This window comes from Euphorbia lathyris, chromosome 2 (assembly GCF_963576675.1).
Source record: "Euphorbia lathyris chromosome 2, ddEupLath1.1, whole genome shotgun sequence".
Taxonomy (NCBI): Eukaryota; Viridiplantae; Streptophyta; class Magnoliopsida; order Malpighiales; family Euphorbiaceae; genus Euphorbia; species Euphorbia lathyris.
In genome coordinates, this window is record NC_088911.1 from 36785200 (window position 1) to 36798440 (window position 13241).

General features: G+C 32.9%; 2 protein-coding genes across 3 annotated transcripts; one reads left to right on the forward strand and one right to left on the reverse strand.

The window, feature by feature from the left end:
• Window positions 1-3527: 3527 nt before the first annotated feature.
• LOC136217794 (protein RETARDED ROOT GROWTH, mitochondrial) lies at window positions 3528-6875 on the forward strand. 2 transcript variants are annotated; one of them, XM_066004451.1, is made up of 7 exons: window positions 3528-4039; window positions 4649-4760; window positions 5251-5407; window positions 5612-5760; window positions 6021-6172; window positions 6372-6486; window positions 6601-6875. In XM_066004451.1, exons 1-7 carry the CDS (start codon window positions 3738-3740, stop codon window positions 6721-6723), a joined length of 1110 nt encoding a protein of 369 aa, XP_065860523.1. In that variant the 5' UTR covers window positions 3528-3737; the 3' UTR covers window positions 6724-6875. The 2 variants fall into 2 exon arrangements, with proteins under 2 accessions (XP_065860523.1, XP_065860524.1); XM_066004452.1 differs by having other exon boundaries at window positions 3898-4039; window positions 4632-4760; window positions 6601-6873.
• Window positions 6876-7183: 308 nt separating this feature from the next.
• On the reverse strand, window positions 7184-8850 carry LOC136217795 (uncharacterized protein At5g01610). The gene is made up of 3 exons (XM_066004453.1): window positions 8545-8850; window positions 8034-8088; window positions 7184-7700 (listed from the first exon to the last, which is right to left on the reverse strand). Exons 1-3 carry the CDS (start codon window positions 8644-8646, stop codon window positions 7321-7323), a joined length of 537 nt encoding a protein of 178 aa, XP_065860525.1. The 5' UTR covers window positions 8647-8850; the 3' UTR covers window positions 7184-7320.
• Between the last annotated feature and the right edge of the window lie 4391 nt (window positions 8851-13241).

A 13241-nucleotide genomic window follows, 5' to 3' on the forward strand; every position in this document is an offset into this window, starting at 1 on the left:
GCTAACAAATTAAACACAACAATTATGGATAGCCCTTACAAGAGCTTTATAGTCATTAACAATTAAATCAAACATATAGATCGAATTCTCCTAATCATTGATAGCTTGAACTAAAAGTTGAGAATCTGATTAAAGTGTGGCATCTTGAAACCTATTTGCCTTCAATTAGCTTAAAGATTTCCTCAGCAATCAACACATCAAAAGTGTAAGGAAGCCTACCATTTCTATCGGACACAAAACCAACAAAGTTTCTCAAGATGAAATCATATCCAACATGTTGAGACAACGGAAACACATCAGCATCGACATTACAACTCGCGAACTAGGGGCAGGGGTTAACCAACGAGTTGTCGAGCTGGGGGCAGTAGAAGCAATAGACTAATGGGTATGACACTAGTTCCACCGAGATAAAAAAAAACTCCCACCGGCAAAGAAGAGTTACTCCAAACAAGCTGATTCTGATTACGCCATAGACCCTAACGGATAATCGTTGCAACAACAAAGTTCGAGATAGATTTCTTAGCAAAAATATACACCAAAAAATCAGCTAATTAAATTGGTAAAAAGTGAGTTGATATCCCCAATATTAGAGAAACTCCAAACATGTGTTGCAGTGTACACTCAACAAGAACATGTGAAACATTTTCATTAAAGAGATCACATAGAGGGGAAACCTCCGAGACTGGAACTTATCAGGCTTTAAGAGTTGTTCTAGTTGGAAGACAAGAAGAGGTAGAACGCCAAATTAAATCTTTAACTCTAGGATGAACAACTAATTTCCACACTTTTCTCTAGAAACCTGAATTATCAGCTTATTGATTATGAGCTTGGGCAGAGAGGATTTTGTATCATTCCTTCACCGTATATCGTTCTCTCCTGTCACCGTGATAATACCAATTATTAGTAGGGACACCTCTACTCAAAGAAATTTGACGGATAAGATCAGCTCCCATTGAGAAAAAACTTTATAACTTCACATCATCCCAAGAAAGACTCGTGCTATAAAAACGATTAGAAACCATAAAGATCTCATTGAGGGGAGGGATAGTTGGTGCATATTTCGTAACACTACACCCATGAATTTGTCCCATCTTCTCAAGCTCAGTAAGAGATGTCGAAAGACCTTCTGCACAAATTAGAAATAAGTGATCACATTGGCGAAGCCCCCTCTGAAGTGTAATCCGTCCAATAGAATGTCCATTGCTAGTAATAACATAACTAACCTTATAAACACATTGCATGACTAGATTAACCCAACTTTGAGCAAAACCAAGCTTCTCCATCATATTTTGCAAAAAAAAAAAAAACCATTCAACTCGATCGTAAGCTTTGGACATGTCCACTTTTAGAGCAACTGTACCCAGCGCTTTTGTAGTATTTTTCTGCAAATAATGATTCAATTTGAAACCCAACATGATATGTTATTAAACGCCTTGTGAGAAAAGCACTTTGAGATTGAGAGATAACACTATGCAGGACATGTTTCAAACGATTAACAAGAACTTTTGACACAATTTTGTAGATGATATTGCAAAGAGGAATAGGTCTGACATCCGAGACTTTAACCGGGGGATTATTTTTGGGAATTAGGAAAATATTGGTACTACTGATATCATCAAGAACGACTCCGAAATTCAACCACTGCAATAAAAAAGAAGTAACATGATTGCCCATAATATCCCAAAAACATTGATAGAAAAAATGTTAAACCCATTAGGCTGAGGGCTCTTATCATGATGCATACTAAAAATTGCAATTTTAACTTCACTAGTTGTGTATGGATGAAGCAAGTCAGCATTTTGCTCGGTCGAAACTTTTGCCTCCACATTTGCAATAATATTATAAACATCACAACTATTAGACTTGAAAATATCCTCAAAATAATTAGATATGACAATATCTAAATTTGTGTTCCAATCCCTCCAGATATCCTGATCATCTTTCAATTGAACAAATGTATTTTTTAGTTGACAAGATTTAAACATTTAATTTTACATACTATTAGTCTAGCATACATGCGGTCAACCACATATTTGTAAGTTTCTTTAGTCACCCTTCTGTGGAGAAGCAACATCTTTAGATACATACGAGATACTTGGTCTTTGCAAAACACATCACATCACATATACCATTACTAATAACTTTCGAGACATTCGAAGAGAAAAAGACCATGTATTTCTAGAAGCTCACATGTTGACAAGAACTTTCATAGAAATTATGGAGAACATTTCGAAAAAATGCAAACTCGGTACCTGCCTAAATAAGAAGCACAATATCATCAGCAAATAAGATATGTGATAGCAGGGGGCCATGCCGAGAGATACGCATGGGGTTCCATCTCCGACTTTGAATAACGTCTAAAATAAGATGATTCAAACGCTCTAAACATAAAACAAAGAGATAAACGGCTCCATTGATGCAAACCCGGAGAAAGAGTAAAACCTTGGAGCTGTTTGCCATTCCACATAACCTACATAGCAGTAACCGACACACAGTTCATAAATGTGTAAGGGTTTTGTATTGTTTAAGTGAAATTTTAAATTGAATTCTGTGTGATAAAAAATGAAAGAGTTGAATTCTCAAACACAGAAAATTTTACTAATTGACTCGAGTTATATTTTCAAATATACTGACTTAACTTTAATTGAGAGAATAAGATTTAAAGAGTGTCTTCTTTTTAATTTATCCTCATAGAACTTGAGATTTTAACTTAAACTATTTGAGAACCTTAATGATTTAAATTAATTTGAATTAATTGAGTACTTGAAGGTGTTTGATTGATTAATGTGAGCCGATTAATTAATCTAAAAAATGGTATGCATAACAATAGGATAGGAGCTGCACAACTTCTCTCTTCCTCTCTTTTAGTTTCACAACTTTCTTCTTCTGCATATCTACTTTGAGGAAGAAGAACATTCATTCTCCTCCCGTTTATTTTTCTCTCTTTCATCTTCACAAATTCCTTCTTCTTCGTATCTACTTTGAGGAGGAAGAACATTAATCATCCTCCAATCCATTTGTTTTCCTCCACTTTTGAAGTGTTTTTTGTTGGCAATTTCATTTTAGTTAGAGTCCACATATTTTATCGTATCTCTTTATCCGTTTGAACTGTATCCATTCTCTCTAATTCTTTCATTTGTATCTGTTCTCTGAGTTTTATCCAAGTATCTCTTCTAATATATCAACATTACATTAGAAAAAGACTCTTATCCAAATATCTAGAAGGCCTTAAATGATGAAAACTGAATTACAGCTACTTTTTCTTGCAGTCTTGATGTATGAAAAATATGTGATTTACATTTTTTTTTTTGTTTTAGTTGTTTTTTTTATGATTTTTATTGCACTTGATCTTTTTATTTCTTTTTGTATTTTGTATTGGTTTTAATATAATAGTTTATTCCTCCTGTTTTTAGTGGAATGATATATGTTTTTCTGTAAAATAAAATAAATAAAATAAAAATTATATCTTAAAATAAAAAGTTAAATACATAAAAAACAGAACATTATTCATTGGCTCATAATTCATATAAAAGGAAGAAAAAAACAAGAATGAAGGGGGGCGTAGGGAAGCAGTGGTGGCGCCGTGACGGGGTCAAGCAAAGGAAGGGAAGGGCATGAATCAGTTGCAGAACAAAGCTTCGTCCTTCCACAGTAGAATTAGCTTGAAATTGAAGAAGAAAGATCCTATTTAATTATACTTTCTCAATTAGGAAAATAACCATTCCTTTTCTAATTGAATGGGTAAATGGCGAGCTTCTGTTTCACTTCTCCTCAACCACATACCCAGAAAAACCCCTAACTTACTTTCACCTAATCCCTATTCACGCTTTCCAAGGATCCTTAATCCCTTTCGCCCTTTAAACCACGGTGTTCATATCTTTAATTTAAGGTCATTTTCGGCAATCCCATCTCGGGTTTCTGTTTATAGCAATGATATTGACTATGAGTCTCGTGATTTTACGCCCGATTACACCCTGGGACGTAGGGAGGATGAAGAGATCGTAAAAATTCCTGTTAAAGCATACTTTCTATGTACCAGGTCTGTTTCTTCAATTGCTTTTTGTTTTTGTTTTTTATGATTCTTTGTTTTGTAATTTCAAGTTTAGAGCTAATTACCTTCCGAGTTCTGAATTTTTTACTCTACTGTGTGTGACTAGAAGTTCTTGGGTTGCATAGTTGATCCTTTTTCTCAATTGTTTGTTCCTATCTCTTATAATTTTTTCAATCCAAAGTATGTATAATTTTATTAGAGAGCAAGAAGCAACAAAGCTTTAATTAGTATCAATTGCATCTATTCTATTAGAAACATTGTTTGTTTAATTTCTGGAACCTGGTTGAAAGTTATCAAAAGGCCATCTTAAATGGTTTTCCAGGAGTCATCTTTGTATGTGAGGGTGCTCGGATTAGTTAGGCAATACTTTTCTTAGCAAATGTAGTTTGTGTTGACAATTTATAAAGAAAAAGGTGATATTTTTATCATCTTCATGTTTTATCTCACTAGGGGCTGGTAGTTGATGATTGTGGGCTTGTTTGCTGTAGTGCATATGTTGTCCACTCAATGGTTTTCTGTTTTCCCCTTCTCTTACCTCTATTTCTGGTTATTTTTTTCTTTTGATTATTTGTTTTCTCAGATTCATGGTTTTGGCAGTATTGATTTGAAGAGAATTCAAGCAGAGAATTTTTGCAATGTTGTTCCTCCCAACTCTCGTTCAACAAATTATATTGTCCTCAGATATTGTGATTTTCCTTCGCAAATTTCAGTAAGATGATCAAGAAACAATCCAATCCTTTCGAGTTGGTTAACTATTTTATTTATAGTCTTGAGTTTCTTCTTGGCATTTTGGTGCATTTATTTTTCTGTTTATGAGAAACCATATTATGTTTCTTCTGATGGGGAGGCAGGGTGGTTAAAGAAACTTCTGTTGTATGCTTCTGTTATTTTGGGATACTTATTTGTTCAGTTATGAATTGAAACTACCTCTAGGAATCATGCTATCCCATACGCATTTCAAATCTGCGGGTCATTATTAGGGGTTAAAACTGAATTGGATATGATGTTGTTTCCATCAGTTAATTTTCTAGCCATGGTACATAAGTATCCATGACTGTATTTTGTATACCAGTATGGACCATGGACAGGGTCAATTGAAGATGTTGTGCCCTGGTTCGTAATGAAAAGTTCATCAAAATCGCAATTCGTCCTTATTGTTAATTTTATCATCATCTTTACAATGACTGCCTTTGATGCAGGCCCTTGGAGTCAGAGAGTATATCAGTTGTCGGTACATGGTTGTATTCCAATATGGATCAGCTGTTCTCTTTAATATTGAGGATCCTGAAGTTGAAAGTTACTTGGAGATAATAAGAAAATATGCTTCTGGTTTGCTTCCAGAGATGAGGAAAGATGGTAAGTTTCTTCGAAATGATTCTCTGCTTTGGTCAGTGGAAAAGGCCATTTGAATGATTTGCTAAATTCAATGATGCTCTTTTCTAGTTTACTTTTTCTTTTCTTCAACTTCCTTTTAATACTATGATTAACTCTTGAACTTTCTTTCTCTGTTCAAAAGTATGTTTAATTTTCTGTTTGGCTGTTGATTTCTCCTTGTTTTAGATTATGCCATAAAAGAGAAGCCGCTCTTGGTTGAGGATATGCAGGGAGGTCCAGATTACATAGTTCTCAAAACTTTAGATACTGATAGCATTCGCATAATGGGAAGTGTGCTTGGACAAAGTATTGCTTTGGATTATTTTGTTTCACAGGTGATATTTCACAAATTCCATACTGTGATAATAATATTCTTGTATTTGTGCTTCAGAAAGATCTATAGTATGTTGTTCATTACTGAATGTTTTGGAATTCCAATTTTAAAGATAGATACACTGATAAGCATTTAACTTCCTTAAAGTTCTGGTTATTTTACAGTTGATGAGTATTTGGTTTTTACTTGAAATGGGATTCCTTAAGGTAGATTTTAAAGAATTCTGAAACTTAACCTCTGTCAATCACACACACAATACAGGTTGACGGAATGGTTGAAGAGTTTGCTGGAATAAATCGAGCCATGGAAAAAACTGGAACTTTCACTATGGATAGGAAGAAGCTCCTTCAACTTGTTGGAAAGGCTAATTCGAATCTAGCTGATGTTATTCTCAAAGTTGGCCTTTTCGAGAGGTGATCCCACCATTGTTATTGCTCCTATTCCCCCCATTTTTTTCCGCAATTTATAAGTCCCAATATTTAGCTTTTTGTGTATTCTGTCTGTTTGTAAGCTTTCTACAGTTAAGGCATGAATTTGGTGAATAACTCATAGGTATCGGTTACCATTAATCAACAATATTCCTAATGCCAGTTCTACTGTTGCACAATTTAGGTCTGAAATTGCTTGGAGAGATGCAAAATATGCTCAAATACACGAGTATCTTAGGGAGGAGTATGAAGTAACTCAACGCTTTGGGAACTTGGATTTCAAATTGAAATTTGTGGAGGTATGTTTTTGCTCTCATAAATGCTATAATTTTGATGTCACAGTTTCGGTAATATTTCATAGCCATGATCATATTCTAGCTTATATCTAAATTACTGTTTTGTGTGTGTTGCAGCACAATATTCATTTCCTGCAAGAAGTTATTCAGAACAGGCGATCAGATCTTCTGGAATGGTGCATTATTTTCCTGTTAAGTGTTGAGAATATTATATCAGTATATGAGATAGTTCAGGGATAGGGTGCAGTATCAGGCTATTGCTACACAAGTGGGAAGTTTAAAAGTAGTTTTCACAGTATATCAATTTTTGTAATAACATTCTAAGTTATTTTAATATAGCCCAAGGAATTTTTTGAAAATCAGTTGAGAAGAGAATTATATCAAACTGTACGAACATGAATCGGAAGACCTAAACAAACTTGGAAGAAGGTGATTAAGAGCGATACGAGTTTACTGGGTATTGAGGAAAATTTATGTCGCTGACACGATTTGATTTCACAGTTTTATATGACGGTTTATGTTAATCGATCCGAATTATTTCGGGACTAACACTTTGTTAACATGAATCAACTGTAAAATGCAATACATCGTTTGAGCTCTTAATTGAATCAATGCTAGTTTCTAGAGTATGGCATGATGGTCACAAGTAAAACACACTTGCTATAACTAATAAAAGCATATAAAACTCTTGAATGCTAACTTTCAAAACGTTAAGCCATTGCAGAGGCAATCAGATTTAGGATCCAAATCCCTTAATTATGATTAGAAACATCACATGAGAGACTTGATATGTCAAAAGAATTATGATCTAAATCCATAGATGAAGATATGTTAAACTCAAAAATCATCTACTCTAACAGCAGCTTGAGGCACATCATAAGCAATTCTAGACCTGGATTTGGTGACTCCGGCTGTAAACCAAACCTTATCAGACTTGTAACCTTCAACTCCCACACTTGTAACCTTAACCCAAACCAGGACCTTTGTCTTCATTCCTTCTATACCTGTGAGCTTTCCTCTCATCAGGATCGCTTTTACTCGAGTTGCATACCGCACTACCGATGAGTCCTTGAAGCTTATTTCACACGCAGAAGGCAGATACACTATCAACTTGGCTTTTGTCTCATCAAATTCATAACATGTTATGTTCTGGGGAAACAGACCGGGTGGCAAGTTGTACTCTCGGAGAAGCTCTGGCAAGCCTTTCACTGGTTTTCCTACAGAAAGATAGAACAATTGAATTGCATATAAGGCAGAGTAGAAGGCTCTCAAGATTTCTTATGACTTCCGGATAACCAACAAAGATTGAAACAGTAATCTCCATTGGACTGTAATCTAGTGTGGCAATTTTTGACGAGAAAACACGACACAAAACCCGGAATCGACACTCTTAGACTGTACAAACATTAGATAAATAGATATGCTATCTTCTACGCAATGAAAAAAGTCCAAGAAAACAGGACAGGTAAGCAAGTCTCTGAAAGATTTACACTGTGCTTGGACACTTGAATAAAACACAAATAAAGTAGGTAATATATATAATTTGGTACCTTTCAGCTTGTTGAAAACCCATTTTGCTTTCTCTTCAACAGTGTTTGAGAAAGTCTGTTATCAAAAGAAGGGAATTAGAATTTACTTTACAAAAAACAGAATATTCTCCCTCCACAACTCACAATTATCATCATTTTTCACTGGAAAACTACTTTTGAACAAATACCCTCTACTTTTTCACTGATGATAACTCAACTGGACTTGTAGTAATCAGTAAACACATCATTCACCAATCAGATAGTAAGATTAACAAATTTCCTTGCTCTCAGTCTCATATCCTTTCATTTTCTCATCAGATAAGAAAACCTAAAAGCAAAATGGGTACATTTTCAAACCTGGGATTGAAGTAGGCTCAACAAAAGCCAATAATGGTTTCACATCAAAACACAGTTTGCAATTTAAATTCCCAACTTAATTCACTCATATACAAAAAAACCCTTTCTGAATTCATTCAATTTCAAAGAAAATCCATAGATCTATAGAAAAGATAAAGCAAAAAGGAAGACTGACAGTGATATCTTCAGAAATGTTGGAGAGTTCTTCTTTGGCTTTCTTAGAGATCCAGGAGCCCCCAACTTTGAAGCTGGCAACTTTTGTGAGTGCCTTCTCCATTCTCTCTTCTCTTCTCTTCTCTTCTGGTTAGATTAGAAGACGCAGAAAAGAGAGTGGTTTTGTAGTTTTTTTCTACACAAAGGGAAAGGGAAAGAGAATGAATGTTGAGAGCTGGCAGTCACATCATAATATATAGAGACAGTTTTGGTGCAGTGCTGTGCTTGGAAAAAAGCGGCTCACAGCACAGCTCTCGAGAATATTAATTTTTGTTTTCATATCTGACCTGATTTTCTGCGATCCATTTAGATACATTTCATAGGAGGGAATTTTGTTTCTTTTAGAAAATATAAACATTTTGAAATTGTGATAAAAAAACAAAATTACTCAAGTGGTAAATGATATAAAATTTATCAATTTATTAGCTAAATTTACGCATTAGGTTAATGCACTAACGAATTAAATATCAATATTGATTTTTTTTTTTTTTTTTTTGAAAATATATCTTATATTAAAAGAAAGAACTCCCAAATACAACAAATTCAGCAAAGGTTATTTAAGACCAAGCACTCCAATCAAAAGACTGATTACATCTAGCACCTCGTCTATAACACAATTGACTCTTGACTGTCAAAGAAATCTGTCCCAAAACCTTTTCAATACTAAAATGTTCCTGGGCAAAATAAAATTTATTTCTCCCTAACCACACCCAATAGACAGCAGCAACAATAGCAATTCTTCTAATCCGAGCATGAATTGTTTTTCCAGCAGCATTTCGACAAGTCCAGCTGACAATAGCAATTTTAATGATTATGTCGTAAATCAATAAAAGGAATAAATTACTTTATTGATTTTGGAAAAATATTAATTTAGGTTCCACGTATAAAATAATATCAATATATGGGTAACGTTTTAAAAAAAATATCAATTTAGGCATTGATAACGGAACGAGACACGTTATTCATATTACTTCGTTAAATTCTGTCAATTGTACGTGGAGAGAAAAATCAAAACTTAACGGAGTAATAGAGATGACGTGTCCAATCCGTTATCGAGGTTTAAATTGATACATTTTTTAAATATTAAGCCTATATTGATATTATTTTGTACGTAAAGGCTAAATTGATATTTTTTCCAAAAACTATTGATCTATTTTGGTACCTGATCTCTAAATAAGAAAAATTAATAAATTAGCTAATTGATACTCGTAATTGATTTTTTTTTTTAATTTGAATTTAAGGGCGTGCATGCTTTAAGGACCAAATTAATATTTATCCAATTATATAAGTTTGTTGTAAACGTCTTTTTCGCATATTTTACAATTTCAAATTATTTTTATCAATATTTTGAATTAAAAAAATAGGCCCTAAAGATTTTTTTATTATATAAAAATACCATATATCATTCTATTAGATTAAAAATAAATACAACACGAAAATACAAAAAAGGAGGAAAAAAACCACGCACCCACACATGCTACAACCAGTACAAGATTCACAAAGAGAAGAAAAAAAAAACTACAACGAGCAATAAAAATCATACAAGGTACAAACACAAAAAAATGTAAATCATATCGTTCTTCTAAATCGAATCTCATTCAAAAACCAATGTAATCCATTCTTCACCATTTAGGCTATTTCAGACATTCGGATCTGAATCATTTTTTTTTGCAATCACGCAAATCTATGAATCTACAGATGAGATGAAACTTTTCCTTACTAAGATTGAAATATAAATAAATAAAAGAGATATAGTTAATAGATGTAAATTTGACGAAAAAATAAGTTCGATAACGTATATAGACTATAAAAAAATGTAAATATAAAGCTCAAAACTAAATCTAAAACATAGGTGGATAAGCTATAAAAATTGAAATTTACTATAAATGTAAAGTTATTAAAATTTGATGGATTCTATTATTATTATTATTATTATTACAAAATTAAATTTCATGTACTAAAGGCTTAAGCCTTTTTGGAAAGTACATAGCTTTTTAATTTGTCTAAAAATCAATGTTTTAAAAAATAGATCGGAAGCCGAATCGAATTGACAATTGAATCAGAGATTAATTGGTTCAACTGATTGATTCAGATTAATTAAACTGAATGACTTTATAAATAATATATATATATATATTTAATTTAATTTAAATTATAAAATTTACTGAGAGTTTTAAATTTTATTATATGTATATTTAAAATTAAATACTAAATAAACTTTGTTTATATGCAAAGATCAATTAAGTTTTTAATAATATTTATCAAAATATATAAAAATAATATTTTACATTTTAAGTATTAGTATAATATACAAGTATATATTAAAAATCCCAAGTTGAAAGTTATATAAATAGTGATATCTAATGGTCGAATTATGAATCTTACCTTCAACATATTTGTTACTTTTTAATTAAATATGTGTGAATGGCTAACTCGACCAAACCACTCAATTGGACCAGCTAACAGTTCACCCAATCAGTTATACGGTTCAATCCGATTTGTTGAGCCTACAAAAAATCAATACCAACCAGATCGAAGACCTAACCGATTCACTTTCGAATCGGCCAGTTCGGTCCAGTTTTCATAACATTGTTAAAAATGTCTAAGGCCATTGAATTTTTTTTTTGAAAGGAAATCCATTAATAAGCATCTAAGTAGCGGTTAGCAAAATAACCGATAGCCAATTACCAAACCGACAACTGAATCGAAATTTTAGTTTGGTTTGGTTATTTTATCATTATGGTTCGGTTTAATTTGGTAATCAATTATCGATTCGGTTACTAAAAAAATATCAACGTAACAGATAAACGAATCGAATTAATATATAAATATAAAAAATACAATTTTATCTTTACATATATAAACCACGTGAATTCCAGTACTGCCGTACCCCAAAGGTGCATAAGGAAATTGCCTACAACCTGCTTGGAAGAGCTAGAAATAATACCGAACAAGAAAGAGCTAAAATTCTTTGCACCCGAAGCAGCTAGTTATCTCATTATATTTCCAGTTGTATTTCACCATGATATGTTTGTATTGCATGTGTTTTATCTATGTACATGTAATGTTGGTAAAGATACAAGTTCTTGGTTTGTTTAATTGCGGATTACACGAATTGTTTAATGTATTATTACCCATAATTACTACGGTTTTTCAACTGATTCTATCATCATATTGTAATTATTTATTTGTAAAATGATGAGTTAAGAATTCCTAATAAACTTTACCAAAAGTGTGTCCAATTGTTGAAGTTAACTAAAGGCATTATTTATTTCTATCAGTTGAGGAAATAAATAATTAATTGTTAATCTAAAATAAAAAAAACCTCATTATATTTGTTACTATTATTTTCTACAAAGAAATAAAATATTACTTACCGTTTAATAACTTATGCAACCACTTAAATTAAAATATCAAACATTATTTCTCAGCAACTCCAATTACTAAATTCAAATAACTTATTTTAGTAAAATATTTAAAGTTATCAACTAATTTTTTTTATTCAACACGTATGTTTAGTATTATCAAACATTTACATCATTTAATAGTTTCAACACTTCAAAATCACTAATGGAATGAGTTTGTCTTGCAAAAGAAGAGCTCCCTAAGAATATTCTAGTCAAAGCACTCATTTTATTGGTGAAAGCTCGAGAACAAGATCAATATCCTCTTATCAACATAGCCTTCAGAATCATCACTTTCGTAATCTTCTTCATCAAATGATCCTTTATCCTCATGAAATGATACCTCATAAATAATCCTGTTTATGCTTTGCTTTGAATAGCCGCCAAAGAATGCATTTTTTGTTGAATAGATGTTTGTCTGGGAGGAATTACAGTTACTCCTGGCTTTATAGGTTGATTAGCAGGCACACGATAAGCAGACCCATGATTTCCACCTCTCATAACACCACCCCCTTAACTCTTCTTTCAACCCGAATTGCGAAATGCTGGAGAGAATAATTAGCTATTCTTTAGGATTTTCACTAATACTAGCGATATTCTCAAATGGGATTCTTTGCCCGTACTGATCAAGCACATTGCTTTGATGAACAAATTGGACCAGATGAGGAGAGGCATACCAAGATTGTTGGTATTCGAACTTGAAGCAATGTTACTCCCATAAGTGCCTGAAATTACATTCATGTTTGTTACCATGTCAAACATTTATGGGAGTAACATTGCTTCAAGTTCGAATACCAACAATCTTGGTATGTCTCCTCCTCTTCTGGTCCAATTTGTTCATCAAAGCAATGTGCTTAATCAGTACGGACAAAGAATCCCAGTTGAGAATATCGCTAATATTAGTGAACCCCAAAAAGAGATAATTATTCACTCCAGCATTTCACAATTCCGGTTGAAAGAAGAGTTAAAGGTGGTGTTATGAGAGGTGGAAATCATGGGTCTGCTCATCGTGTGCCGGCTAATCAACCTATAAAGTCAAGAGTAACTGTAATTCCTCCTAGACAAACATCTATTCAACCAAAAATGCATTCTTTGGCGGCTGCTCAGAGCAGAAACAAGATTATTTCTGAGGTATCATTTCATGAGGATAAAGGATCATTTGATGAAGAAGATTACGAAAGCGATGATTCTGAAGGCTATGTTGATCGGAGGATATTGATCTTGTTCTCGAGCTTTCACCAATAAAATGAGTGCT

Bases quoted from the DNA above. Each gene is read 5' to 3' on its own strand.
- LOC136217794 (XM_066004451.1), top strand. From the start codon at position 3,738: ATGGGTAAATGGCGAGCTTCTGTTTCACTTCTCCTCAACCACATACCC. The intron at 4,761-5,250 runs GTAAGATGATCA...CCTTTGATGCAG, and splicing joins ATTTTCCTTCGCAAATTTCA to GCCCTTGGAGTCAGAGAGTA. The intron at 5,761-6,020 runs GTGATATTTCAC...CACACAATACAG, and splicing joins TGGATTATTTTGTTTCACAG to GTTGACGGAATGGTTGAAGA.
- LOC136217795 (XM_066004453.1), bottom strand. From the start codon at position 8,646: ATGGAGAAGGCACTCACAAAAGTTGCCAGCTTCAAAGTTGGGGGCTCC. The intron at 8,089-8,544 runs GTCAGTCTTCCT...TTTTGATAACAG, and splicing joins ACATTTCTGAAGATATCACT to ACTTTCTCAAACACTGTTGA. The intron at 7,701-8,033 runs GTACCAAATTAT...ATCTTTCTGTAG, and splicing joins GGTTTTCAACAAGCTGAAAG to GAAAACCAGTGAAAGGCTTG.